This window comes from Bos indicus x Bos taurus, chromosome 25 (assembly GCF_003369695.1).
Source record: "Bos indicus x Bos taurus breed Angus x Brahman F1 hybrid chromosome 25, Bos_hybrid_MaternalHap_v2.0, whole genome shotgun sequence".
NCBI classification, from domain to species: Eukaryota; Metazoa; Chordata; class Mammalia; order Artiodactyla; family Bovidae; genus Bos; species Bos indicus x Bos taurus.
In genome coordinates, this window is record NC_040100.1 from 4215485 (window position 1) to 4241049 (window position 25565).

Consider the following 25565-nt stretch of genomic DNA (forward strand, 5'->3'; position numbering starts at 1 on the left):
TGGGGTGCCATTGCCTTCTTCGATGCACTATCTACTTGACTTCATATTCAGGAAAAGCTCTAGAGGCCATGTTAGAGCTGAGGCCCGAATGGAGTGAGACAGTGACAGGGAAATACCTGCAGTAGGAGCAGAATGAGCTTGGTATATTTCAGGGGGAAAAAACACAGCAGGCAAGGTGAGTGAGGAAGGGAGAAAGTAGCCCTAACTCGGGGAGACAACCATGCATTTGCAAACTTGTGATGTGTGACTCCCAGGGAAAAGACTGCAAGAGGTTGGAGTCCATTTTAAGCACAAAGTGTTCAGTTCCATCTCAGTCGTGTCGACTCTTTGTGACCCCATGGACTGCAGCATGCCAGGCCTCCCAGTCCATGACCAACTCAGAAGCTTGCTCAAACTCATGTCCATTGAGTCGGTGATGCCATCCAACCATCTCATCCTCTGTCGTCCCCTTCTGCCTTCAATCTTCCCCAGCATCAGGGTGTTTTCCAATGAGTCAGTTCTTTGCATCAGGTGGCCAAAGTATTGAAGCTTCAACATCAGTCCTTCCAATGAATATTCAGGACGGATTTCCTTTAGGATGGACTGGTTGGATGCACAAAGTGTAGGCTTGCAGAATTCTAAGCTGATGGGCCTGGTCTGACGGTTCATCGTCACTCCAGCTGCTGTAAGGGCAATGCACCGAAGAGGAAGAGGGGAAACGGCAGAGTTGGAGAGAGCAGTGGGGAAACCCGATCAGGTATGTGATGAAGGGGGCTCAGACCGGGGTGGAGGGGAGCGGAGGGGCCGAGAAGTGGTCAGAACCTACGACCAGCTTGGAGGAAGGAAGGCAGGCAGATCAGGCTACTCCCCACTCCCCAGCACCAAGCAGCCGAGTGGCTTCAGGCTCTGAACCAGGGAGGCTCCTAACGAGGAACTCCTAACCCCTGCCCTTACGGGGTGGAGAAGGAAATGGCAACTCACTCCAGTATTCTTGGCTAGAGAATCCTGTGGAGAGAGGAGCCTGGTGGGCTGCTGTCCATAGGGTCGCATAGGGTCGGACATGACTGAAGCGACTCAGCATGCATTCATGCGTTGGAGAAGGAAATGGCAACCCACTCCAGTGTTCTTGCCTTAAGAATCCCAGGGACGGGGGAGCCTGGTGGGCTGCTGTCTATAGGGTCGCATAGGGTCGGACATGACTGAAGCGACTTAGCATGCATTCATGCGTTGGAGAAGGAAATGGCAACCCACTCCAGTGTTCTTGCCTGAAGAATCCCAGGGACGGAGGAGCCTGGTGGGCTGCGGTCTATGGGGTCGCAGAGAGTCGGACACGACTGAAGCGACTTGGCAGCAGCAGCAGCACCAGCCCTCGCGGGGGGCGGGCAACTTTGTCACAGCCTTGCAGCCCACACAGACGTGTATATGAGCTGAGCCCCAGATCCGCCACTAACTGCGGGGTGTCTCTGGGCCGACAAAGCCCTCGGGGCGGACGGCGTGCTTACTACTTACGAAAAGAAAACAACAGAAGGGACCTAACACGTGCAAAGAGCCAATGAAGTGCACCTGCGTCCCGGGCCGCGCATCTACGCAGGCGCAGAGGCCCAGCGGCGACCGCGCGGGGCTCAGTGCGCGTGCGCCGGGCCCGGCCCCCGCGTGCGCCTGCGCGGAGTCGCGGGGAGGCGGCAGAGTAGCAAGGGCGCCGGGCTCCGGGCGGCTGCGGGCGCCGCGGGCCGCGGGGCCTCCGTCCGCCATGCCGGGGATGGTGCTGTTCGGCCGGCGTTGGGCCATCGCCAGCGACGACTTGGTCTTCCCGGGAGTCTTCGAGCTGTTGCTGCGAGTGCTGTGGTGAGGGCGCGGGCTCAGGCTGGCCGCGGGCGGGGAGGGTGTCGTCTGCCCCGCGCTCGCGTCCCTGGCCCCCTTCGCCGCCCTGGGACTTGGGTGCCACCGCTCTCCCGGTTTACAGGCGGGCGGGCCGTGCCCAGGGTCACGGGGCGGGCCCGCCGGCGAGACGCCGGCGCTGCGGGGCTCAGGCGCCCCGCCTGGAGCCGCCGGGGCGCGCTGGCCGCCGAGGCGGTGGCCGCGGAATCTCTTCCCCCGGAGCCGGGCGCTGCCGTCTGCAGCTCTCCAGCGCTCTGCACGGAAACGCACGGCATCCCGTGTTTGCCGGACGCGAGGTTGGCAACAGTACCCTTCGTGCGCGGTTCCTGAACCGGGCGCGGCTGAATCCCAGGACCGCGGGGGACTGGCACTTACTCTCTAGTATGTGGAATCGGGCGCCTGAAGTCTGTCCCCAAAGGGTCTGAGCAAAGAGTAATGCAGGAGACACGGGTTCAATCCCTGGTCGTGGAAGATCGCACGTGTCTGGAGCAACTAAGCCCAGGCACCACAACTCTTGAGCCCAGAAGCTGCGTCTAATAAAGGCTGTACGCCCTAGAGCCCTGTGCTCCGCCTTCGAGAAGCCATCGCAGTGACAAGCCAGCGCAGGCTCCAACTAGAGAAAGCCCACGCGCAGCAAGGAAGACCCAGCGCAGCCTATATATATATATATATATCTGATAACGTTAAAAAAAAAAAAAAAGTATTTAGATTCTTTAGGGGAAAAAAACTTAACAATGTGAAATATTATGAGCTGCTTCTTAGTCCTTTTGTAATTTTCAGAGCCCGTCTTACCGAGATCATTACCTGTTTTATTTCTAAACATGGAATCATAATGTTACAAAACTGACAAAACCACAGTTACCTAGTCCAGTTCCCCTTCTGGCCTTGAACCCCCTAAAACTAGGTTCTTGCGCAGTGATGCTCTCTTCCTGATTCTGAAATAACCCCAGTGGTGAGTCACCGTGGTCTTGGATTGCTTGATGCTTCCTTTCATTGTTCTGCACTGAATTGCGAAATACACCTAGGAGTCCACAGCCCTGGTCCTTTCAAGTTGATCGTGGTCACCACGGAGACTCTTCCCGTAGCTTGTTTCCCAACCTCTTGTTTTTGTATTGCGCACAGCAGGTTAGGATGTGTTGTTGTCAATTACATGGTAATACACAGAAGTAAAAATTCTGCTGATAACTGAACAAGCATATACTTTGTTGTTTTAGCTCAGAGTCACAGTGGGGCCTTTTTCCCAGGAGTTTGCATTGAAATTGCTTGCTTATGGCTTTAACTGTGTTACAGGGACTTCCCTGGTGAGCCTCCAAGCTTCCCTTGTAGGGTCACAGGTTCAGTCCCTGGTTGGGGAGCAAAGATCCTGCATGCCAGAATTTTTTGGCAAGGCCAAATAAATGAAGTAATAAATGTATTACAATAGGCATAGAATAAAAACAATGCCGTCAGCAAAGTATGAAATTCATTTAAAAAAGGAAAAAGAGCTGTACTCTTAATTGATTTAGTAAATCTTTTATTGGTGGTGGTTTAGTCTCTCAGTTGTGTCCGGCTTCTGGACCCCATGGACTGTAGCCTGCCAGGCTCCTCTGTCCACGGGAATCTCCAGGCAAGAATACTGGAGTGGGTTGCCATTTCCTTCTCCAGGGAATCTTTCACACCCAGAAACTGAACTCCGGTCTCCTGCATTGCAGGCAGATTCCTGACCAACTAAGATTCCAAAGTGAACCTGGCCTTGTTCGTCATGTTTTGCAAAGCGGCTCCCTGGGTTCCATTTCTGAGCCTGCCCATGTCTCTACAGGTGGGTTGGCATCCTGATGCTGTACCTCATGCACAGAGGGAAGCTGGACTGCCCGGGGGGCGTCCTGCTCAGCAGCTACATGATCGTGCTCCTCGTCCTCCTGGCGATTATCATAGGCACAGTGTCAGCCATCGTGTGTGTCAGCATGAAAGGTAAGGATGAGGCTTTTCTATTGGACACCTTTTCTTTCTTTCCTTTTTTTAAAGCAGAGCCTTCCTTGGTGGCTCAGCTGGTAAAGAATCCACCTGCAATGCGGGAGGACCTGGGTTCGATCCCTGGGTTGTGAAGATCCCCTGGAGAAGGGAAAGGCTACCCACTCCAGTATTCTAGCCTGGAGAATTCCAGGGACTGTACAGTCCATGGGGTCACAGAGAGTCAAACACGACTGAGCAACTTTCACTTTCTCTTTTAAAATATTTGTTTAATTTGGCCATGCTGGGTCTTATTGTGGCACTCTAAGAGCCTCAGTTGTCCCATGTGGGATCTAGTTCCCTGACCAGGGATGGAACCCAGAGCCACCCACAGTGGGATCGCGGAGTCTTAGCCACTGGGCCACCAGGAAGTCCCCTTCACTGCTTTTTACGGCTGAATGATGCTGCACTGAGTGGATATACCATGGTTTACCCAGCCGTTCGTCAGCTGGTGGGCGTTTGGGTTGTCCCCGCTTTTTGGCTGTCACACACAGTGCTGCTTTGCACAGTCGCATCTTGTCTTGACATAGCCGTTACGTGTTATTTCTCTTGGGTGTGTACCTGGGGGGCACTGCTAGATCATACGGTAACTCCAACTTTCTGAGGGGCTGCCAGCCTGTTTTCCAAGCAGCTGCCCCATTTTTCTTTCCCGCCAGCACTTCCCGAGGGCTCGTTTCTCCACATCTTCCTCAACACTTATTATCTGACTGACTGAGGACAGCCGTCCTACTGAAGTGGTACCTCGCTGTGGTTTGGAGTCCCTTTTCCTTGATGACTAATGATATTGAGCCTCTTTTCATATGCTCAGTAGCCGTTTGCATATCATTTTTGGAGAAACATCTGTTCAGATCCTTTGCCCAATTTTAAATCGGGTTCTTTGTCCTTTATTGATGAGCTGTAAGAGTTACATGGCTGCTCTTTTTTGTGTGCGATAGTGCGTTTTTTGTGGCTTTGCAGGGTCTCTGCCGCTGTGCAGGCTTTTCTCGTGTTGCCACAACTCTAGTGCGGTGCGCGGGCTTCTCGTCGCGGGGGCTTCTCTCGCTGCAGAGCATGGCTCGCGGGCTCGCAGGCTCCAGTAGTTGCAGCACGTGGGCTCAGTTGTTGCGATTCCTGGGCCCTAGAGCACAGGCTCAGCGGTCGTGGGGCGTGGGTTCATTGCTCTGTGGCATGTGGGGTCTTCCCGGACCAGGGATGGAACCCGTGTCTCCTGCACTGGCCTGTGGATTGTTTACCCCTGGGCCACTAGGCAAGTCCCAAAAGTTACGTCTCTTCTTAATAACTTCTTCTATCTGTTACCGTTTTCTGCAGACAGCCACTTAGCTGAGAATGCCTGAAAACGTTGCAAAGCCTCCCTGTCGCTTACTGTGGTTTGCAGGATGAGCTGAGCAGTCTGCTGGCTGCTAAAGAAATGCATCAGTAAATAAGAGCTCATCAGTCAGAGGCAGGGCTGCCTGGCGGGCTGCCATCCAGCGTGCTTCAGGGTGTGTTCGCTGCCTGAGTGTAGGAGGAATGCCCAAGCGTAGATGATGGTGAGAGGACTGCGAGGGAGGAAGTAGCCGGTACACCCAGGGACGGAATCCAGGTCTCGACGTTTCCGAACCATAGACTGAAACTTAAAAGATGGTGGGAGATACAGAGAGCAGTGTTAGGCGGAGTGTTTCGTGAGAACAAGACCTCAGGGTCCAGACGAGCCAGAAGCATGGCGCGTGGCGAGTCGCGCAGTAACGTGTAGACTAGAGTGCTGTGTATTTTCACGTAGCTCTGAGAACATGGGCGCGTGGGGTCTGGATGAAGGCAGGACCCAGTCCTGCCGTCTAGTCGGACGCCCGGTCCGGAATGGCACCAGTGCCGAGGCTGAAGGAGAGGAGGGAGCTGGGACGCGTGCGTGGAGGTTCTGAGTGCGGTCGGATCTTCTGAAAGATGGAGCCTCCAGGGTGTGTCCTTGCGGAACAGGCTGTGTCTCCGGCTGTCCTGTACAGTCCGCTCACGGCAGTCTGTTCCGCGCACCAGGGTGATGGCTGTAACGGTGGGTTAGTGAAGGTGAAGGTTTCCCAGTCGTGTCTGACTCTCTGTGACCCCATGGACTACCGACCATGGACTTCTCCAGGCCAGAAGACTGGAGTGGGTGGCCTTTCTCTCCTCCAGGGGATCTTCCAACCCAGGGATCGAACCCAGGTTTCCTGCATTGCAGGCAGATTCTTTACCAGCTGAGCCACAAGGGAAGCCCCGCAGTGGGTTAAGGATACACTTTTTTTGCCCCCTTAAACGTTTTCCTTCAGAGATGTTTGGTGGTGTCAGGCCACGTTCACACCACGTGAGGGATGGATGACCTCATGCCCCAGGCGAACCGGGCCCAGCTCACCCGTCAGGGCTCGGCAAGCGTCTGCTGGGTGAGGGGTGTCATGGGTGGATCCCTTTTCCAGCCGACAGCCTTCTCCAAACAGAACCAGTTTTATTTAGGACTGCCCCCGGCTCCTCACATAGTGTCAGACGCCTGCCCTCTGCCCCACGCTGGAGTGATCCTCGGGGGTCGGTGGTTGGTTCAGGACTGGACGTGTGACCTGGATCAGGCCAGTGAAATTTGGGGAGTTCCCTGGGAAGTTCCAGGACATCCTCCCCTGCTTGCCTGGGAAAGATCCAGAAGCAGTGTGTTGTGTCCTTGGGGAGACGCTGCAGGAATGATCTGCCGCCTCCCCTCGGGGCTAGGAGGGCACCCATGCCAGCCATGCCCTGCGTTTCCAGTCCTCTGAGTCAGGACAGGTCCTGCTGGTTTTTAAACCAGCCTGTGTTGGAGTTTCTGATGCTTGTAGATAAAGATACCAAAGATGGGATTTTATAAAAAACATGTTAGTTTAATTGCCAATAAATAACATTGTATGCTTTATTAACAATGTTACATAAATTTCAGTGACAAATACTGTAAAGTTAAGGGGGAAAAAAAAGGCAAATGGGATGATTCAAGTCAGATAACAAGTGGAGTAACCATCCCAACAGAGATGATGACTGAAGGCTTTCAGTTAAATGAGCCATCTGGATGAAGTCAGAATTTCTCTTAGCAACGTAGGGGTGTAATTTCAGCTCATTACCTTAGTAGAAACTATAAGGTTTCTAGTTTTGATTTGAAAACTCCCTGATGAAACCCTCTTGTTTCAACTATGTGGGAGGTTTAATTAGGGAAGATCCACCCTCATGAGCTTCCCAGGTGGCTCGGTGATAAGGAAGCTGCCAGTACAGGAGCCGCGGGTTCGATCCCTGGGTGGGGAAGATCCCCTGGAGAAGGAAATGACAACCCACTCCAGTATTCTTCCTGGAGAATCCCACGGACAGAGGAGCCGGTGGCTACAGTCCATGGGGTCACAAAAAAGTTGGACACGGCTTAGCGACTAAACCACACCACCCTCGCGAGTACCGTGTTTTGACAGAAGGCCCTCGAGGGCAAGGTGTGCCCTTGGCCACGTCTGGCTTGAGTTTGAGGAAGTCTTGCTCTCCTCGCCCTCTGTGACCCAGGCCTGCCCTCTGCGGCTTGCGCATCCGTGGCCCTGCCTCAGGAGGGGCAGTGGGGTTACCTCTCGAGACCGTGTCGAGGCCATCGTGTTCGGGGACGCGGTCACACCATCCATTCTGGGCACTGTCTTCGTGATGCCCACTGCAGCACCATGTCCAGCCGGCGGCTGACTGCCCCGAGGGGAGAATAAAGGTTGACATAAAAGCAAGATGTTTTCCTAGGCAAGCATGCACATAAAAAAGAGGCTTTTTCAGCGTCTCCTGTCTTCTCTGGACCCTTCGCAGGAAGTCGCGTCTCCGACCGCCTCGCCTCTGTCTCTGCCCCACTCAGGCGGTGCCAGGGGCTGGGGTCCTGGGTCCGGGCGCGCAGTGTCCGAGCAGCCCCTTCCTCGGGATCCTTGGCCTCCGGGGTAGGCTGTGAGCAGATCCTCCTTCCTGTTTCTCTCTGGTGGTTGGCCGTTGTTACAGGATAATTCTCTTTAGAGACGGGGTGGATTTCTGCAGACCTGCACTCCTTGCCCCTCAGGGAGAGAGGCAGCCCTATCAGTTATCTTAGGACTTTCTGCTTTGTGGCCTCAGTGAGGCCTGATGGCGTCCAGTGTTCTAAAACGTGACCCTCAGTAATTCGTTCTAGTGGGAGGTAGCTTTGGGAATTTCAAAGCTGTTTTCTTATCAAATTATGTTTCAGATCTTAGGGTTGTTTTTTTTTTCAGTTACTGCTTTTGTTTGAATTGTGTGGTGGTTTTGATGCTGAAATTGGTGTTTATCACAACTTCTCCTGAAGGGGGAGAGTTGGTGTTTTACACCAAGAGTTAATGATACTTGGGTTTGTCTTACAAACGCAGTTTTAAATGTTGTGTCTTGGTGGTGGGCGTCCACAAGTGGTCTCCGGGTCACACTTGTTCTCTTCCCAAGAGTGATGCCCACGGGGTGCTGGTGAGGCAGAGAGCCTGAGTCATGCGGACCTGGCCTTAGAAAGTGCTTGCTGAGCTCTGTGAGCCTCTGCTTCCTCATCTGTGAAGTGGGGTGGTGACTGCTTCACAGTCGTCCTGAGGGTGGAGGCGTTTCGGGTGGGCGGTGTGACAGGTGGTCCTGGACCTTCCCGGCTGTGAGGCCTGGGTGACCGCCTGCCCCTGCTCGCCTGTGACAGATCTGTTTCACGTTGCTTGTCCTGGCGTAATTGTTAATAGAGCCTCGTTTTGCCCTCAGAAGTATCCCGATGTGGAACGTGACTTTATGGTCAGTGTAGTTAGAAAACCCAGAAGTGTATGGTTTTTTTTTTAAATTATTTATTTTTGGCTGCATTGGGTCTTGGTTGCTGAAAGCACAATCTTTTCTTGCGGTGTGTGGGCTTACTTGTTCCTGGGCATGTGGGATCTTAATTCCCCAACCAGGGATCGAACCCATGTCCCCGATATTGAAAGGCAGATTCTTAACCACTGGACACCAGGGAAGTCCTCCCAGAAGTGTTTTTAAGCCCCAATGAGTCTAAGAAATAATTCTGAGGCTTTTGTCACGCCTCGTATCCCTTGCTTTGCCTCTCACTCTCAGAGGTAGGCAGTGGTTCCCAGTTACGGGTAGAAACGCCGCTGGCGGGGGTGCAGCCAGCACAGATCTGTGCTGCGGCCGCCGTGTTTCTGCCGAAAGGAGCCGCCCCATCCCCGTGGAGGCCAGTGTGCAGCATGGACGTGCTCTGTGTTCCAGGGACCATCTGTAATCCAGGACCGCGGAAATCCATGTCCAAGCTGCTGTACGTACGCCTGGCGCTCTTCCTGCCAGAGATGGTCTGGGCATCCCTGGGGGCCGCCTGGATCGCAGATGGCATTCAGTGTGACCGGACAGTGGGCAACGGCATCATCGCGACCGTCGTGGTCAGGTGAGGTCCCGTCTCCTCCTGCGGGCTCTCGTCCGAGGTGTGCTCGAGGTGGGGTCCCTGCAGGTACCCTGGTGGCGTGCAGGCTTCCTGAAGTAGTTAGACACGAGGCGGGAATGCTTCATGGTCCAGCGCACACTTCCGGCTGTGGTTCCCTTCCTTGCCAGCTCCCACTTTTGTGCATGCCCTCCGGCCCCTCAGAAGAGGGAAGAAGCCCGAGACCAAAGCAGGGCACGAACTACAAGTGGGATAGGAAGCTGCACAGTGTGCGGGACTGCTGCAGAGCACAACCCGCCGGAGCGAGGCTTTTGCCTTTTCCAGCTAAAAATCGTACAGATGATCTAGCCCTGCCCCACGGGCTGTGAGTCAGGGTGGGGGCTCCCGCCACACTCTCGAGCCTTGCAGCCGAGGCCGCGGCGGCCCTTCCCGGGTCACCTTCCTGAAGCACACACGCTCCTGCACCCACTGTGCCCTGTGCATCGCGGGCAGCCTGGAAGTATTGAAACATACGGATGAAAGGGCTTCCCAGGTGGCGCTAGTGGCAAAGAATCTGCCTGCCAATGTAGGAGACTCAAGAGACGCGGGTTCCATCCCTGGATTGGGAAGATCCCCTGGAGGAGGAAATGGCAACCCACTCCAGTATTCTTGCCTGGAGAATCCCATGGCCAGAGGAGCCCAGTGTGCTGCAATCCATGGAGTCCCAAAGAGTTGGACACGACTGCAGCGACTGAGTGCAGTGCGTGGATGAAAGCCGTTCGTGCATGGCCCGAGTGCAAGAAGCTTCCCTGGTTTTTCCGAGCAGAGCCCTGGGGCCCCAGGGAGTAAACTGCGGTCAGGGGCAGGGGCTTCTGGACCTGGCCGCGGCTCTGTCCACCACGCAGCCCCCTTTTCCTTTTGTGGCTCTGGGGGCTCCATTCTTCGCCAGGCCTCAGTTGGCTGTGGGCTCATAAGGAACTTTCTCGAGGAACCGAGTTGCCTGCCCCAGCCAGCTCCCTGTCTTCCTTGGTAGTTGGAGCCCCAGCTGTCCCGAGGCAGGAGATGGCCCCCCGGAAAGGCGCCCCGGCCCCACGTGGCTGAGGGGCTGCAGGACCCGGGTCTCAGCCCGCCCCCCCCATCGCCCTGCAGCTGGCTCATCATCGCCTCCACCGTGCTCACCATCCTCATCGTCTTCGACCCACTGGGGGGCAAGGCGGCCCCGGGCGCCCCCCTGGGCCCCCAGCCCCTGGACAGCCGAGAGTCCAGCCAGCTGCTGAGTGGCCTCAGGACGGCGGCGACCAGCGTGTGGGAGACGCGAGTCAGGCTGCTGTGCTGCTGCATCGGCCGGGACGACCACACTCGCGTCGCCTTTTCGAGTACGGCAGAACTTTTCTCAACCTACTTTTCAGTAAGCCACCGGGGTCTGCTCCGTCTCCTCCTCCTGTTATGTGAATGCTTCTTTGGGGCAGATGAGTTCTCCGCGTCTTGAGCCCGTCTCCCTGTCGACAGAACGTAGCTCCCGAGGGCGAGTCCTCTGGGGGTGGGGGGCAGGTGGGGGGCTCCCTGTCCCTGTCCTGGGAGGAGAGGCTCAGATCAGGCCCCACAGACTGACTCTGGGGCTTTCCCAGTCTGGGGGTCTTTTTAGGCTGGCCCTGCCCAGCGAGTGTGAGCCCAAGCTTGTCAGCCTCTGCCGTGGGCCCTTCTCAACAAGACCTCAGCATCTCTAGCAGCAAGGGTGTAAACGAGACTAGCACCGTTTGTTACTACAAACAGGGCACATTTGCCTGCTTTATGGGCATGTGTCATAGATTAAAAATAGCTGAGTCACGTAAGTGAAATCTGAGGATAGGAATCAATGATGTGATTATGTCCCCCAGTGGGTTTAGTCTGAGGGCAGGAGAGTAAGAAACACCAGGTTCACGTGCAGGCGTCCTGAGAGGGAAGGATTTTCAAAAACGTCTGTTCACTTGGGACTCTGTGTGCGCGCGTGTGTGTGCGTGTGAGCTGCATACACCTGGGCCCTCGGGGACTCGTGGCCGTTGCCGCCAGGTAGGTGCTGACCTGCAGTGGTTTCCCATCCAGGACACGGACCTGGTGCCCAGCGACATTGCGGCCGGCCTCGCCCTTCTCCATCAGCAGCAGGACCATGCACGGAGCCCCCCGGAGCCCACCGAGGTAGTCACCCACTCCCCCGGGCCCTTCCAGGTAAGCCTACATTTCTGTTGGGTTGTGCCCTTTTGACATTTATACCTATTTGTAAATTAAAAAAAAAAAAACACCAGTTTTAGGAACAGTGATTGGCATCTTGATGTGTGGACTTGCCAGTGGTTTGGCGCCTGTCAGGCGAGGCCCCTCCGCATCCCCTGGTCGTGAGGTGGGGGAGCCGACTCCTGGCCAGCCCACCACCCATCGTGTGTTTCTTTCCCCCGCCAAACATTCTCTTTTAGGAAACTGGCTGTTGTCTGCACATCAAAACTTCCTTCTGGGATGGGACCAGGTTCTCCCAGAGTGCATGCACTCTTTCCTCTAAGCCTGGGGAGCAATTCAGCTTTGTTTGGTGGTTGCTTTTCCGCCACAGATTTCTGTGCTTTTGAAAGAGAAAATTGCCCGAGGATCATTTGTCTGTCTCAGCCGCTCATTCAAGCCCCTGGTTCCCAGCAGCCCCTGTTGCTACACGTGGTGTCTACACGCGCATCCAGCAGGAAGTCAAGGGCTTATTTCACCAGAGCTGCAAAGTCCTGAGGGATTTTTGCTGCTAACTTGTGCATTCTTCTAAACGAGGGGTCTGGACTTCCTGGTGGTCCAGCAGTTAAGACTCTGTACTCCTAGTGCACGGGCCGTGGGTTTGATCCTAGTCAGGAAACTAGAATCCCACATACCACATAGCACAGCCAAAAAAGTCAGGGGGTTCTTTCTGTATTCAGGGATCAGTTTTTCCAACAGAAGTCCTCCAAGAGGTCTATTCCCTGAAGAAAGAAAGGGAAGAATCAGGAATTTGAGTTCGGGTTTAAGATCATAGCATGTTCTGCCAGAGATCAATCAGCAAGGCCCTACTGTGTAGCACAGGGAGCTCTCCTCGATGTCCGCTAACATCTGATGTGGGGAAAGAATCTGAAAAAGAGAAGAGTGTGTGTGTAATGGAATCACTTGCTGCACACCTGAAACCAGCACAGCCGTGTAAACCAGCCACACTCCAACATCGAACGAGAATCCAAGGCGGGCGGACAGTGCCGACCCCTCTGTGACGGGCTCCCCTGACAGGAGGCTGTTTCTCTGCCCCGCAGGAGGCCGATCTGGACGCAGAGCTGGAGAACTGCCACCACTACATGCAGTTCGCAGCCGCCGCCTACGGGTGGCCCCTCTACATCTACAGGAACCCCTTCACGGGGCTCTGCCGGGTCGGCGGAGACTGGTAGGTCGTGCGAGGCCTCCACCTCCCTGCCGAGGTCGCTTGCTGTGGCGTCCCGACTCTACTTTCTAAAGATAATCACATTCCCCTGTTCTAAAAGCTTCTTCCTATTTTGAAATATCTCAGAAACTGCACGTGCAGTGCTGACCACTCCCGCGTGCTATGTCTGGAGCCCCGGTTGCAGCTCGCTCTTGTCCCGTGTGCTGTGTCAGTGCCTCTGCATAAACATATGCGGCCCCCGCCCCGCCCCGAGAAAAAACCATCAGAAACTGAGTTCTGGACATCATGCCCCTCTCCCCAGTTACTTCGGCTTGTGTTTTTTAAGAACGAGGTCTCTCTTCGACATAAATTACAGGACAAATGTCAAATTCAGCAAGTTTGCCATCAGCTATTCAGTTTTCCTAACTGTCCAGGAGTACCCTCGGTAGCACATTTTCCTTCGGTCCAGGATCGTGTGTTGCACTGAGCTGTCACATCTCCTTAGTTTTCTCCAGTTTGGAGCAACTCCTCAGTCATTTTGTCATATCTTTCATGATACTGACATTTTGAAAAGGACAGTCTCGTGGGTCGTAAGACAGTGTTCACTCTGCCTTTGTCTCGTGGTTTCTTCACGAGCGGTTCAGGTTACACATTTTCGGCAGGAATGCCCCACGCAGAGCGTGTGTCCTTCTCGGTACCTCGTACCAGGCGATGATGCTGGCTTGTCCGTTCCTGACGAGGTTAGGGTCTCTTCCCATCCCTATTGGTTTATTTTTTGAACACGGGAAGTATTACCATGGTTCCAGACTCTAGTAAGAAGCGTACATAGGTATCATTTAAAGGCCGTTAAAGGGACTTCCCTGCTGGTCCAGGGGTTGAGAATCTGCCTTGCGATGCGTGGGACGCAAGTTCAATCCCTGGTCAGGGAACTAGGATCCCACGTGCTGTGGGGCAGCCAGGCCCCAGTGCCACAACTGGAGTCAGTATGCCCCAGCGAAAGATCCCTCACCACAGCTGAGGCCCAGTGCAGCCAAATAAATGAGTAAATGTCCTCAGAAAGCCATTAGAGGTTAGCCAGACAGAGTGTGAATACTGTCCTCAGAGTCCTCGCATTTGCTGGGGGACGGGCCGGCGGGCTGGGTCTCCCGGGCGCAGCCGCGACACCTCTGCCCCCATTCCAGCTGCAGACGCAGGACCACCGACTACGACTTGGTCGGAGGCGATCAGCTCAACTGCCACTTCAGCTCCATCCTGCAGACGACGGGGCTGCAGCACCGAGACTTCATCCACATCAGCTTCCACGACAAGGTAGAGTGGGCCGCGCCTTCCTCTGGGTCCTCTGGGGTTCTGGTGGAGGTTACACACGAGTCCCCTGGGAAAATGTGCAGAGACGTGGACACAGACACACGCTCACCCCCAAATCTCACGTGCTGCTTCGGCGGGTTCACGCGTGCCCGTGATGCCCACCCAGGGTTAGCGTGAGATGGGCAGACAGCTTCTACTGAAGAGCTGTGAGCTGCACTTGGCGGGAGCCCCACACGGGTGCCAGGGGTTAGTCGCTGACGATTCTGGGTCTGGCTCCATGGTGTTCATACTGGGCAGCAGGCCTCCCACTCGGGAGGGTCTCGGAGTTGCCGGGCAGGTTAGCGAACCCATAGCAGCCGGTCCGTCTGGTGCCAGGGGCTGTCCTGTGCTGCTTCATGGCTCCCTGCGTGGTCTGCAGTGGCGCCAAGAGCCCAGAACCTCGGGGAGCACAGCAGTTCATGTCTGCTGTTCAGGAGACTCTCCCGGGGAGCTTTCACATCTCTGGAGCCCAGGCCACAGCTGTGCTGTGGAAGCCCGGCTCAGGAGGAGCCCCCACAATTGCAGTGCACAGACAGTTTGGGGGACCCCTGTGTACTGTACTTGAGCCCGTGGGCTCCCACACGCCTGCAGTGTAGACTCATCTGGGGCGTGGGAACATCTCACACCACGCTGCTGAGGTCAGAGCGTGTGGGCGTACAGAGGAGGCGTGTTCTCACATCACCTCTGTCTGCTGCCCAGCTCGGTGCGGGTGCCTGGAGCCCCTGGTGATGACCGCCGCTCCGTGATCACACTGCTCAGTGATCGCTGGTGAAAGGGCCGGTGGGCTTAAAGATGGCAATTTTCCACAGAAGGCTCGTGTCTGCTCTGGGGGCTCTTTCAAGATGCCTTCACACCGCCACGCGTAGAGCCCCTCTCGGGGGCCTCCGGGGAGGTGAGGTCGCCAGGCTCTGACACACGCCCGCTCCCCAGGCACAGGCACCGTCCCCTGGTGTCCCCAGTGCCAACCGCCTGCGGGTGTCTGCCGGGCCCCGCACCAGCGGGAGGACCGGGTGCCGGGCGCTCAGCGGACGAAGGGCCGGCTGTGCTGACGCCCGTCCTCTCCGCCCCCAGGTGTACGAGCTCCCCTTCTTGGTGGCCCTGGACCATAGGAAGGAGTCAGTGGTGGTGGCCATCAGAGGGACCATGTCTCTGCAGGTACGGAGCCCGCCCACCCGCCGGGGAGAGGGGCGCGGGCGGGGCCCAGAGCTGGGAGATGAGCCAGGAAGCCTCCGTGACAGCACCTGCCCCGGGGAAGCGGGCCCAGGGTGTGAAGCGGGCCCTTGGAAAAGCAGGTGAAGCCTTTTCCTTCTCACTGAGAAATGTTGTAAAGTTAACACTGGCAAGCTGGACCCGCTGCTCCCAGGGGACTGCCCACTTGACTCCCCAGGCCCCTGACCCTGGTGACCCTCCCCTTGAATTTTCTGCACCCAAAGCCGGAAAGAATACTAAGTGAAGTCATGCAGTCGAAAGTCACCCCGCGCTCTGGGTGTCCGCTGGCCCGACCCCGTGTCGCCTCCCCAGTGTCCAAGCTCGACTGCCCGCGGGTCCCTCAGGCACGTCCTGCCACCTGGCACTCCCCCCCACCCCCCGCCTCGCGCGGCCAATGGCCTCTCCCCACACGCTGTTTCAGGACATCCTCACGGACCTGTCTGCGGAGAGCGAGCCCCTCGACATTGAGTGTGAGGCACAGGACTGCTGGGCACACAAGGTAGGGCCGGGGGCGTGCGGTCTGGAGCCTTCTGTCGGGGGCACTCAAAGCGGTCGGGGCAGTTCCCCTCCAAGCCTTTCCTCTTAACACTTCCGTGTAGCGAAGGCTGCTGATGCCCAGTGCCATGCGGCACGACCTCCCCAAAGCCCTGAGGGGTTCCTTTTGATTTTTAAGAGAAAGAAGCAGGTTCACAGCGACTCAGTGACTTGCCAGCAGCCACACACTTACTGGAACAAGTGTCAGAGTGGGCATCTGAGTGCCTCTTCACCTGTAACTGAGGCAGTCCTTGACCACGGTGAAGAAAGCGTCAGTGCAGCGCAGCGCAGGCAGGGCCCCAGGGCCCCTCCCGAGAGGCAGGCCCCCCCAACCCTCCCGAGAGGCAGGCGCCCCCACGGCCTCAGCACTTCCTGCAGCTCCTTCCGCAGTTCGCGATGTCACAATCCCCACTTCTCGTTTCACTGTGACTGTGCGCTCTGGGGGTGGGGTGGGGCGTGGGAGCCACCAGCCCCTGGGAACCACCATTTTACTGTCTGCGAATTTGCTTGCTTTACGTTCCTCGCGTAAGTGGAATTATATTTGTTCTTCGTGACCATCTTACTTCACTGAGCATAGTATTCTCAAGCTTCACCCACGCAGTAGCGTGTCAGAATTCCCTTTGGCTGTCGTGAGGAACACGGCTGTGCAGCTAACGGCTCGAGTCCCCGCTCTCCGTTCCGGGGGATCTGCCTGGAGGCCGGGTGGCTGGGCCTCCTGCTGTTTCTCCGTTGAAGGTTTCGAGGAACCCCCAAGCTGTCGTCCAGCACAGCTGCACCATGTCACATCCCCGCCAGCAAACTACGTGGGTTCCCGTTTCCCCATGTCCTCGGCGAGACTCTTGACGGAGCCGCCCTTGGTGGGGTGAGGTGGTGTCTTTGCAGTTTTACTTTTTCACCTGATGACTGACGAGGCTGCAGATGGAGGGACGTCCAGAATGGTTCCCTGAAGGGCAGCCCTGAGGAATCAGGGGGGAGGGCGCTGGGCTTGCGCTGCTCTTCTACGTTCATGTGTGATTTTTAACCACAACATATTGCTCCTGTAGTGATCATTTTTTAAATAGAACGCTTAGTTTTTATAAAAGTGTATGTTCCTGCCAGAGTGCGGCTGCTGGCAATTGAGGCCCCGTGTCCTGTCTGGACAGCTTTTTTCTTTCCAGGGTTTTCTGTTCTTACTGTTTTTGAGGGTTTATGGGGTTTTGTGTGTGTGCCGGGACACTCCAGAGCAGATCCAGGGTGGCAGAGGCTTTTGGATTTCATTCTGCTACCAGTTAGGAGCTTCACAGTCCTGGGAATGTGAATTCTTTCCCATTAACCCTTAGTTGTCTTTTTGTCCCTGAATTTCACAGGAAAGTCCAGTTTATTACTAGATGTGCGTGAAGGAAAATAAGAAATTTAAGATGTAGTATAGAGACCTACCAACCAGCCAACTGCCCTCAGAGCCCGGCGGCCTTGGTGTCTTGCCTCTGTTCTTACACGTGTTTGAGCCGCAGACCCAGGCTTCGTGCTGCGACGCTGCTCAGCCGAGGCCTCCGCCACCTTTTCACCCAGCGACAGCTCCTGCCCTCCAGCCAGGAGCACAGCTGCTCAGGGGCTGAGGGTGAGACTGTTCCCTGCTCTTGGCCTGGGCACCTGGTTCTGGCTCCGACGCTGTCCAGGCTGTGTGGCTGAACATCCTCTTGGCGTGTCACCCGTAACGCATGTGCCAGGGAGACCCACCACCAGCCAAGTTGTGGTCCAGATGCCATGTGACTCTGGCTGCCCTGGACAGACAGCTTGAGGGGTGCCTAGCTGGCAGAAGTCGACCTCACCGCGTGGCAGGCGTGGGAGGAAAGGGAGCTCTGGCCGGTGGCCCAGACCGCCTGGCTTCTCATAGGTGATGCCGGGGTCCGCGTTGTGCTCACAGGGCTACAGAGTCACGGGCTGGGGAACGTGCAGTAGCTTTCGGCACCACCAGAAGAGTCCCATCTCATGTGGAATTTCCCCCGCTTCATCCTGTTGGAGATCAGGCTGCCGGGCCTGGAGTCCTGTGCTGTCATGTAGGAAGCGTCCTGAAAACATTTTTGGTTTACAAGGTTGTCCCTCCTCGATTGGAACTACTTAATGTTCAAGAAGTCTGTTTTGTGAACAGCTGTATTTGTTAGAAAGTTGTACTTTATTTTTGGAAATTGAGAACTGACCTCCCTAGAACTTACTTCCAATGGTTTCAGCACGGCTTTTGCCGGAATGGTGGCTGCTTCATCACTGTTTGCGATTTTAGAATTTTGGTTTTTTGCCATCATTTTAAAAGATCAGTCGCTTATAATCTAAACCTGACCAACCCTGGGAACTTGGCGAAAGTAAATTGTGGGACGTCCATACAGCAAGATGCTGTGCGGCTGCAGGAAAAGCCATAGAGACATCCACTGACTCGGAAAGGTGTTCCTGAGGTCACCTCTTGGTTGTTGGAAATACCTCTCGCGCCCCTGCTTTGCGCCAGGCTCCACACCAGCTTCCAGGAACACAGCAGTGGGCAGTCGATGAGGCTGCTGGTCCCAGGGTGGCCCATCCTGCGTGGGGGGACAGAGTCACAGAGGGGGGCCCATGTAGTCCTGCCACACCCGACAACCAACAGCTCCCTGTGTCTGCACTTGCAGGGCATCTCTCAGGCCGCCAGATACGTCTACCGCCGACTCGTCAACGACGGGATTCTGAGCCAAGCGTTCAGCATTGCACCTGTGAGATTTCAGCTTTTCCTTTCTCTGGCCTTCTCTGCTGTCTGCTCTCTCGGCCGTTAACCTCTCTGCTCTCGCCCCCAGGAGTACCGGCTGGTCGTCGTGGGGCACAGCCTGGGCGCGGGCGCCGCGGCGCTGCTGGCCCTCATGCTCAAGAGCCCGTACCCGCAGGTCAGGTGCTACGCCTTCTCCCCGCCCAGGGGGCTGCTCAGGTACTCCTTTCCCTTCACTTACGATAAATGGTCAAACTGGTACTTTGTCTGCAATTTAGTTACAATTCCTCATCCTCAGGAGAAGTCTGTGTCAAAGCATTGTTGGTTGAAAAAAGACGGGCCAGCCTTTCATGGGTCTCTGGACCACGGCTATAACCCCCTAGACGGTGCAGCGTGAGGCCCGTCTTCAAATTGAGCTTTAACTGGCGTGCGTGATAGTAGTTACGGCTGTGAAACACGGTCAGATGCTCACTTATTGTGAACTGACCACAGTAAGTCTAGTTAGCATCTGGCATCGTAAACAGTTACAGAATCTTTTCTTCCCTTAACAAGAGCTTAAGAGCTTTCACACATGCAGGACAGTACTGTTAACTGCAGTGGCCGGGCGGCGCCTTACCTCCCAGGGACTCACTCACTTTACAACCAGCAGTTTGTGCCTTCCTTCACCCGTTTCACCCCCCTCTCAACTCCCTCCGTCTGCTATGCCTCCCACCCTGACAGCCAGCAGTCTCCTCTGTGTGCCTGAGCTTGGTTTGTGTTTCCGGTTTTCACATATAAGTGAGATCTTACAGCATCTGTCTTTCTCTCTCTGACTTATTTCACTGAGCATACTGTCCTCAGGTCCAAACATGCTGTCCACAAACGGCAAGCTTTTGTTCTTTTTTAGGTTAAGACAGAGTGCAGCATGTTTATTATAAGCATACTGGTGTTAAGTACACACCAAAGTTGCTTACAGTAACAGGCCTGTTGATTTTGAACAAAAGCACAGATTCTTTTGCTTTTGTTAATTTTTAATTGGAGGATAATTGCTTTACAGTGTTGTGTTGGTTTCTGCCGTACATCAGTGAAGATTTCACTGTTTTTTATGGCTGAATAGTATTCCGTTTTATACGCACACACAGCTTATCTGTTTTATGCACTCATCCATTAGCGGATAATTCGGTTGTTTCCACGTCTCAGCTACTGTAAACAGTGCTAAGTGAACGTGGGGGTGCAGGGATCTCTCAGGTGTCTTTGTTTTCTCTGGATAAATACCTTGAGGTAGAATTGCTGGGTCATTTTTTGAGAAACCTGCATACTGTTTTCCGTAGTGGCTGCACCAGCTTATGTGCCCACCAGCATCACGCAGTCATACCCTTTTCTCCACATCCGGGGCAGTGCTTGTTACGTCGTGGCTTTTTTTAATTTACTTATTTATCTGGCTGCCCTGGGTCTCAGCTGTGGCGCGTGGGACCTAGTTCGCTGCCCAGGATTGAACCGGGGCCCTTACACTGAGAGCGTGGGGTCTTCGCCCCTGGACCACCAGCAAAGTCCTTCCCGTGCTTTAAAAAGAGCTTTAGCACCTGTGTACGTGTTTCAGTATAATATAGTTTGAATCTGCATGATCTTGAAATTTAGAGGAATGGAATTATACTTTTGGTTACTTCCCCTTTTATTTCACATATTTGATGCCTGTAAAACGTTGTGTAAATACTCGTTACGTTTCATTATCTATCACAAACCATCCGTCTGTTCTGCTGTTGACAGACACTGGGCTGTGCTGGGCCCTGGAGTGTGTGCCGGCTCTGTGTAGCGGCTGCTCCTGTTCACACCCTCACCAGTGTGCACCAGTCTCCACATTCTCACCAACACTTCAGTGTCAGATGTAAACCTCTTTCCCAGTCCGATGGGTGCACAGTGAGGTTCCATTGTTTGACACTTCCGTGATGAAGCCACGTCTTTCCATACAATTATCGTCTCCACTCTGATGAAGTTCCTTCCGTCCATTTCTCTGTGTACCTTATTTTTGCATTGTGTACGTATTCAGTACCTCGGCTGTTCATCGGTTGCAAGTATGTGTTATAAATACACTCACTCTTTGATGTCTTTTTACTTTAAGTCTTCAGCTTATGAGTTCTTTAACGCTGATTTGTCGTTCTCTTATGATTTTTGGGTCTCTCTTATTTAAGAAATCTCTGTGCTAAGGATGTAGAGCTAGTCTCCTGTCATATCTTTTAAAAGCCGTTTAGTCTGGCCTTTCGCCTTTATTTAGGTCTGTGATCTGTTCAATTCTGTGGTTTTGTGTATAGTGTGATTCAGTTTCGTTTCCTCCCCTCGCAGCAAGCGCAGCATCTCAGCACGGTTTCACTAAGAGCCCGTCCTTCCCTGTTGCTGACACGCAGCACCACTCCTGCCCGTAGGAGGCGTCCACGTCCACCCTTCCCCGCTTCCTGACCATGGACACCACACTGGGTTAAGGCCCTTATTTGTTTGCTCGGTGCTGACACCTAGGACTCTCAGCAAGTTGCTGTAACTGCAGTCTCATTTCTCTCCTCCTCTAGAGGATGGAGAACAAGAGTTGAGTTCTGGGGACACTGACCGCTCCCTGGCTTGGCAGTTAACTCACTTACTCTTGGAAGCCTCCCTGAAGCAACTTTTTTATTTCAGCAAATCCCTTTATGAATACTCCAAGACCTTCATCGTGTCCCTTGTCCTGGGCAAGGACGTGATTCCCAGGTGAGCATGCTGGCCGCCCCAGCTGGGCTCGGGCTGGCGGGGAAGGCCGAGTGCCGAGCTTCAGTCTGGCCTTCTGCTCGACAGGTTGAGTGTAACCAACCTGGAAGATCTGAAGCGGAGGATCCTGCGAGTGATCGCCCACTGCAACAAGCCCAAGGTAACTCAGGGGCCCTGGGGCCTCCCCACCCGGCTGTCTGGGGCCTCCGGAGGCTGTTTCTCATTCAGAGCCTTGCAGTCCAGGGCTCTTGATGCTGCTAGAAACTCCTCCACTTCCCTCACAGACCACAGACACGCCCGGAAGGCAGATGGCTAAGCAAGCACAGATTAAATGCTTCGATAGAACCATCCCTGTTTGGCTGAGTCATTTGCTCTTTGTCATCTTTAGTCCTGTCCTGACAGATAGCATTCTGATGCCTTCAGTCCCAAAGCTGAGAAAATAAGGCTGCCAGAGTTTTAAGAGGCGCTGGTCCTGCTGTGCTGTGGGCTGTCCTACCTAAGCTCTGAAGTTAATCCTGAGGTTAGGGCTGACAGTGTCGTGTCCCCCCTGCCACCGCCCCCCAGCATCAGGCTGCAGGCCGGGCTCTCCTGCCCTTCACACCGGTTGAGGCTGGGTGGGCCTGTCCCCTGCCAGTGTGCAGACAGCTGTGCTGGTCTGGTCTGACCACGTCTCCAAAGATTTGCAGCCTCTTGGCTCAGGCCACAAGTACACTTAGGTTTACCAGTAGAGAAGGCTACCCGTAATGTACTGAAGAGCTTTTTTTGTTAAAGGGCAAGATTAAAAATGACTCTTAGAATACTATTCAAGCCGGGGTAGGGGACAAAGTATACATAGCTGTGACCAAAAAAAATTATACCAAAATGTGGTTTATTTAGATGGGATTAGAGATGATTTTTACTTTTTAACATCTTCATTTTGTGAATTTTTTGTTGTTGCTAATCAGAAAATTTTAAAGTAAAAAACAAACTTTCTCATCACTTCCTGCATATTAAAAAAAAAAAATACATATATATATATGTTTTTAAGGGAAAAACTGGTTTACGGACTTGCCTTAAAAGAATTGAAGATCATTCCCCCCCCAAATCTGCTTGAATTTGTTTTCTAAACATTGGTTCAAGTGTGATGGCATCAGTGCCTCAGAGACCCTGGAGTTTGGGCCCTGCCTGCCACACTGCTAAGACTCATGTTGCGAAACTAGAACGCTGGACCTCGCGGCTGTGGGGTCACCGCCCCCAGACCCCAGCTCCCGAGTCTCAGGGGGTCTCTGGAGTCACGCGGGCCGCCCCCCTTCTCCCTGCAGTACAAGATCCTGCTGCGCGGGTGCTGGTATGAGCTGTTCGGAGGGAGCCCCGAGGACCTTCCCACCGAGCTGGATGGAGGCGACCTGACGCAGCCCCTCCTCGGGGAGCACAGCCTGCTGGTGCACGGGTCCCCGGCCTACAGCTTCTCCAGCGAGTCCCCGCTCGAGTCGCCCACCAAGTACCCGCCACTCTACCCTCCCGGCAGGATCATCCACCTGGAGGAAGAAGGCACCTCAGGGAGGTGAGTGTGGGCACCCCCGCCCCCGCGGTCGTCACCCGCCAGCGGCAAGAGGCAGCCCGTGGGGTGACGCGTGAGGCGGCGTTCACGGGCTCGTGTCTCCTCCTCCAGCTGCTCCTGCTCCCCTGCCGCTCGGTACACCGTGAGGTGGGCCCACGAGTCAGAATTCAGCAGAATACTCATCGGCCCCAAGATGCTCACAGACCACATGCCAGACATCCTGATGAGGGTCCTGGACCACGTGGTGTCCGACAGGGCTGCCTGCGTTTCCTGCCCGGCCCAGGGAGGCTCCAGCGTGGACCAGGCATGACCAGGGCGACTGGGAGCTGCTCGGACTGTGGACCCCACTGGGGTTCCGACGAGGCCAGTAGGTGGATTCGCATCGATCAGAAGTCGAGGGTCTGCTACGTGACTAATTTGAGAAGCACTTTTGCTCACAGTATTTGCAGACGCAGGAGCTAGGAGCGCGCTGAATGATGGGCAGGTGTGCAGAGAGCTGCAGGACACCCTTGCTCATAGGCCTGCCGCTTCTGGGAATCGGGCTTCAGACCCTAATGGACCTGTAAGCGCTTGCCCCTTGGGCCACCCTTTCGGAGACTGGGTCCTGCCTTACGACGCGTAGGTCAGCCTGTGGGTGGTTTTACCGGTCACGTTTTGAATGTGTTTTTCTGTCCACTATCAACACACACGAAGCCTCCAGTTTTCTTGCAGCTCTCCACGGCCCAGGCATCTGACTGTACCCCACCCCTGACGCAAACCCCATGAAGTGGCAGTAAGCGGACTTGTTTAGAAAGCACAGACCCACAAGGACAGGACAGAACAAGGAGATGGCCAGAGGTAAAGGGACTTCTGGGTGAAGTGGGAAAAACAGAACAAACCTGTTTACAGAGACACCCCGGCCACCTCTGCCTGGGGCAGAGCAGACGCTGGGGGACTGGCCAGAGGGATAGCGGGAGAAGCTGGCTCACCCGCCGCGCGGTCGGGGGCACCGGGTCAGTGCTCCTCAGTGCCTCCCACTCGGCTTCCAGACCTGCAGACCTCCGGGGCCGCCAGCGCCCTCAGGCCAGGCAGCTGTCAGAGGCATACCACTCTGGCTTTTGAAAACGTGTGAAAGCTCACGTGAAAAACTTCGACTAAAATGCCACATCACTTTCATTTCTCAATGTAATCCCTGCACATTCCCAGCGGCAAGAAGGAAAGCGATCCTGGGCCCCTGACCCACCTGCTTGCTCGGTGTCAGATCTGCTGTCAGCTTTCACTGTCCAAGCTCGAGCCGGGGACTGCCCAGCCGCCTGAGGAACAAGGGACCCAGAGAAACAAACCTGGGCGAAGCTTCAAACCCTCCTGGCTACAGCCTGGGAACAGGGAGAGTGCTGCAGCCACAGCCTGATCCACAAGCTGGAAATCGAAAAACACCTCCTGGACAGGAAGAGCATGAAAGATGGAGGCCAAAAGCAATGCCTGAATGAGGGGAGATGGGCTTCCAGACAGAGGAGCCCCCTGAGCACAGGGTCAGGAGACAGAGACCCACCCAGGACGCGAAGACACGGGCAGACCCTGTGAGATGTGGAGACACAGTACCTCGCCCTCCAGAGTGAAGGGCAGAGGTGACCAGGGGGAGGGGGCGTCCTTTTAAAGAGTCAGAAGAGGGACTTCCCTAGTGATCCAGTAGCTAAGCTAAGACCCCGTGCTCCTCCCTGGTGATCCAGTAGCTAAGCTAAGACCCCGTGCTCCGAGTGCAAGGGGCCCGGGTTCAATCCCTGGTGAGGGCTGGTTCACACAGGCCACAACGAAGGGTTCCATGCTGCAGTGAAAACATCCTGCATTCTACAGCTAAGACCCAGCACAGCCAAATAAATGAGCTTCTTAAAAAGCCAAAGATGTTACTTTCATCCTGGAATTTTAGACTCAACCAAAAAGTATCTGGGTATAAGAGCTCAAAAATAGACAATCCACATATTTCTCAAGAAGCGCCTAGAAAATCCATCAAGATGAGAAAGTAAATTAGAAATGACTCCTTAGTCAAGATACAGAAGATAAAAGATGAATATAAGAGAAGCGGTGGTCAGAGGGCTCTGTGCCTCTAGGGAAATGAAAACTGATGGACCGTCTCGAAAGATCCAGATAACCGATGGAGAGGCAGTGTTAGATCATCAGGTACACAGGAAACAAGGCAAACCAACGACTGTCCCTAAGAAACCACGGACTGCAGGGAAGGCAGGTTCCCTCACCACACGGCTGAGCGTCTCCGTGGCCGGGGCAACGCAGACACCAGGTACCAGTGCCACCCAGCAGGACTGTATCGAAGGAGCGGGAAAGGTGTGTCGAGGATGGGAATGTCATGGGTGATGGCTAGAACCAAAAATACAAGGAATAAGAGCACGCGGTTTAACCTGAGCCCTGGGGAGGGTAGAAGTGGAGGTGCCATCAATCACCAGCGGCCAGTGAGTGAACTAAAGCCTCCAGAAAACCCCAAGGGGCAGGGTCTGGAGCACTTCCCGTCTGTGAGCCTGTGGAGAAGTGAGGAGAGCCACACCCCCAGCCCTTCCCCCGCACCTGCCCCTCTAAGGTCTCTTCCATCTGGCTGTTACATCCTTTTATGATAAACTAGTGACCTGGTAAGAGAGAAAAGCATATGATTCAGACATACTGTGGAGTCTCAAGTATCAAGAATTACTTAAGAATTACTTAAAAGAACTCAAAATAGACCCCTCTGGGGAGGGTGTGAAAAGGAAAGACTACTGTTTTCATAACAAACCTTTAGATGTGGTCTTTAAACTACATTATTTATCTTTGATTAAAAAAAGAATAAAGAAAATTTTAAAAACCGCTTCTACCATGCACTGTTGATAGTGTCAATCTAAGTGCAGGCTCCAGGAAGGATCTGACAGTCAGTCTCCATCTTACCCAGCTGCCAGCTGGTTTCACCACCAGC

The 25565-nt window shown here is 54.6% G+C and overlaps 1 protein-coding gene across 1 annotated transcript; it reads left to right on the forward strand.

The window, feature by feature from the left end:
* Positions 1-1643: 1643 nt before the first annotated feature.
* On the forward strand, positions 1644-25462 carry DAGLB (diacylglycerol lipase beta). The gene is made up of 15 exons (XM_027527510.1): positions 1644-1824; positions 3656-3807; positions 9055-9226; positions 10349-10607; positions 11282-11404; positions 12484-12611; positions 13769-13895; positions 15003-15086; positions 15562-15639; positions 18308-18388; positions 18470-18597; positions 21025-21093; positions 21178-21250; positions 22392-22633; positions 22742-25462. Exons 1-15 carry the CDS (start codon positions 1730-1732, stop codon positions 22938-22940), a joined length of 2010 nt encoding a protein of 669 aa, XP_027383311.1. The 5' UTR covers positions 1644-1729; the 3' UTR covers positions 22941-25462.
* The last annotated feature ends 103 nt before the right edge of the window (positions 25463-25565 follow it).

Excerpts from the sequence above, each read along its gene's own strand:
- DAGLB (XM_027527510.1), top strand. The coding sequence starts at position 1,730 with ATGCCGGGGATGGTGCTGTTCGGCCGGCGTTGGGCCATCGCCAGCGAC. Across the intron at positions 1,825-3,655 it reads CTGTTGCTGCGAGTGCTGTG|GTGGGTTGGCATCCTGATGC; the intron begins GTGAGGGCGCGG and ends ATGTCTCTACAG. Across the intron at positions 15,087-15,561 it reads GAGGGACCATGTCTCTGCAG|GACATCCTCACGGACCTGTC; the intron begins GTACGGAGCCCG and ends ACGCTGTTTCAG.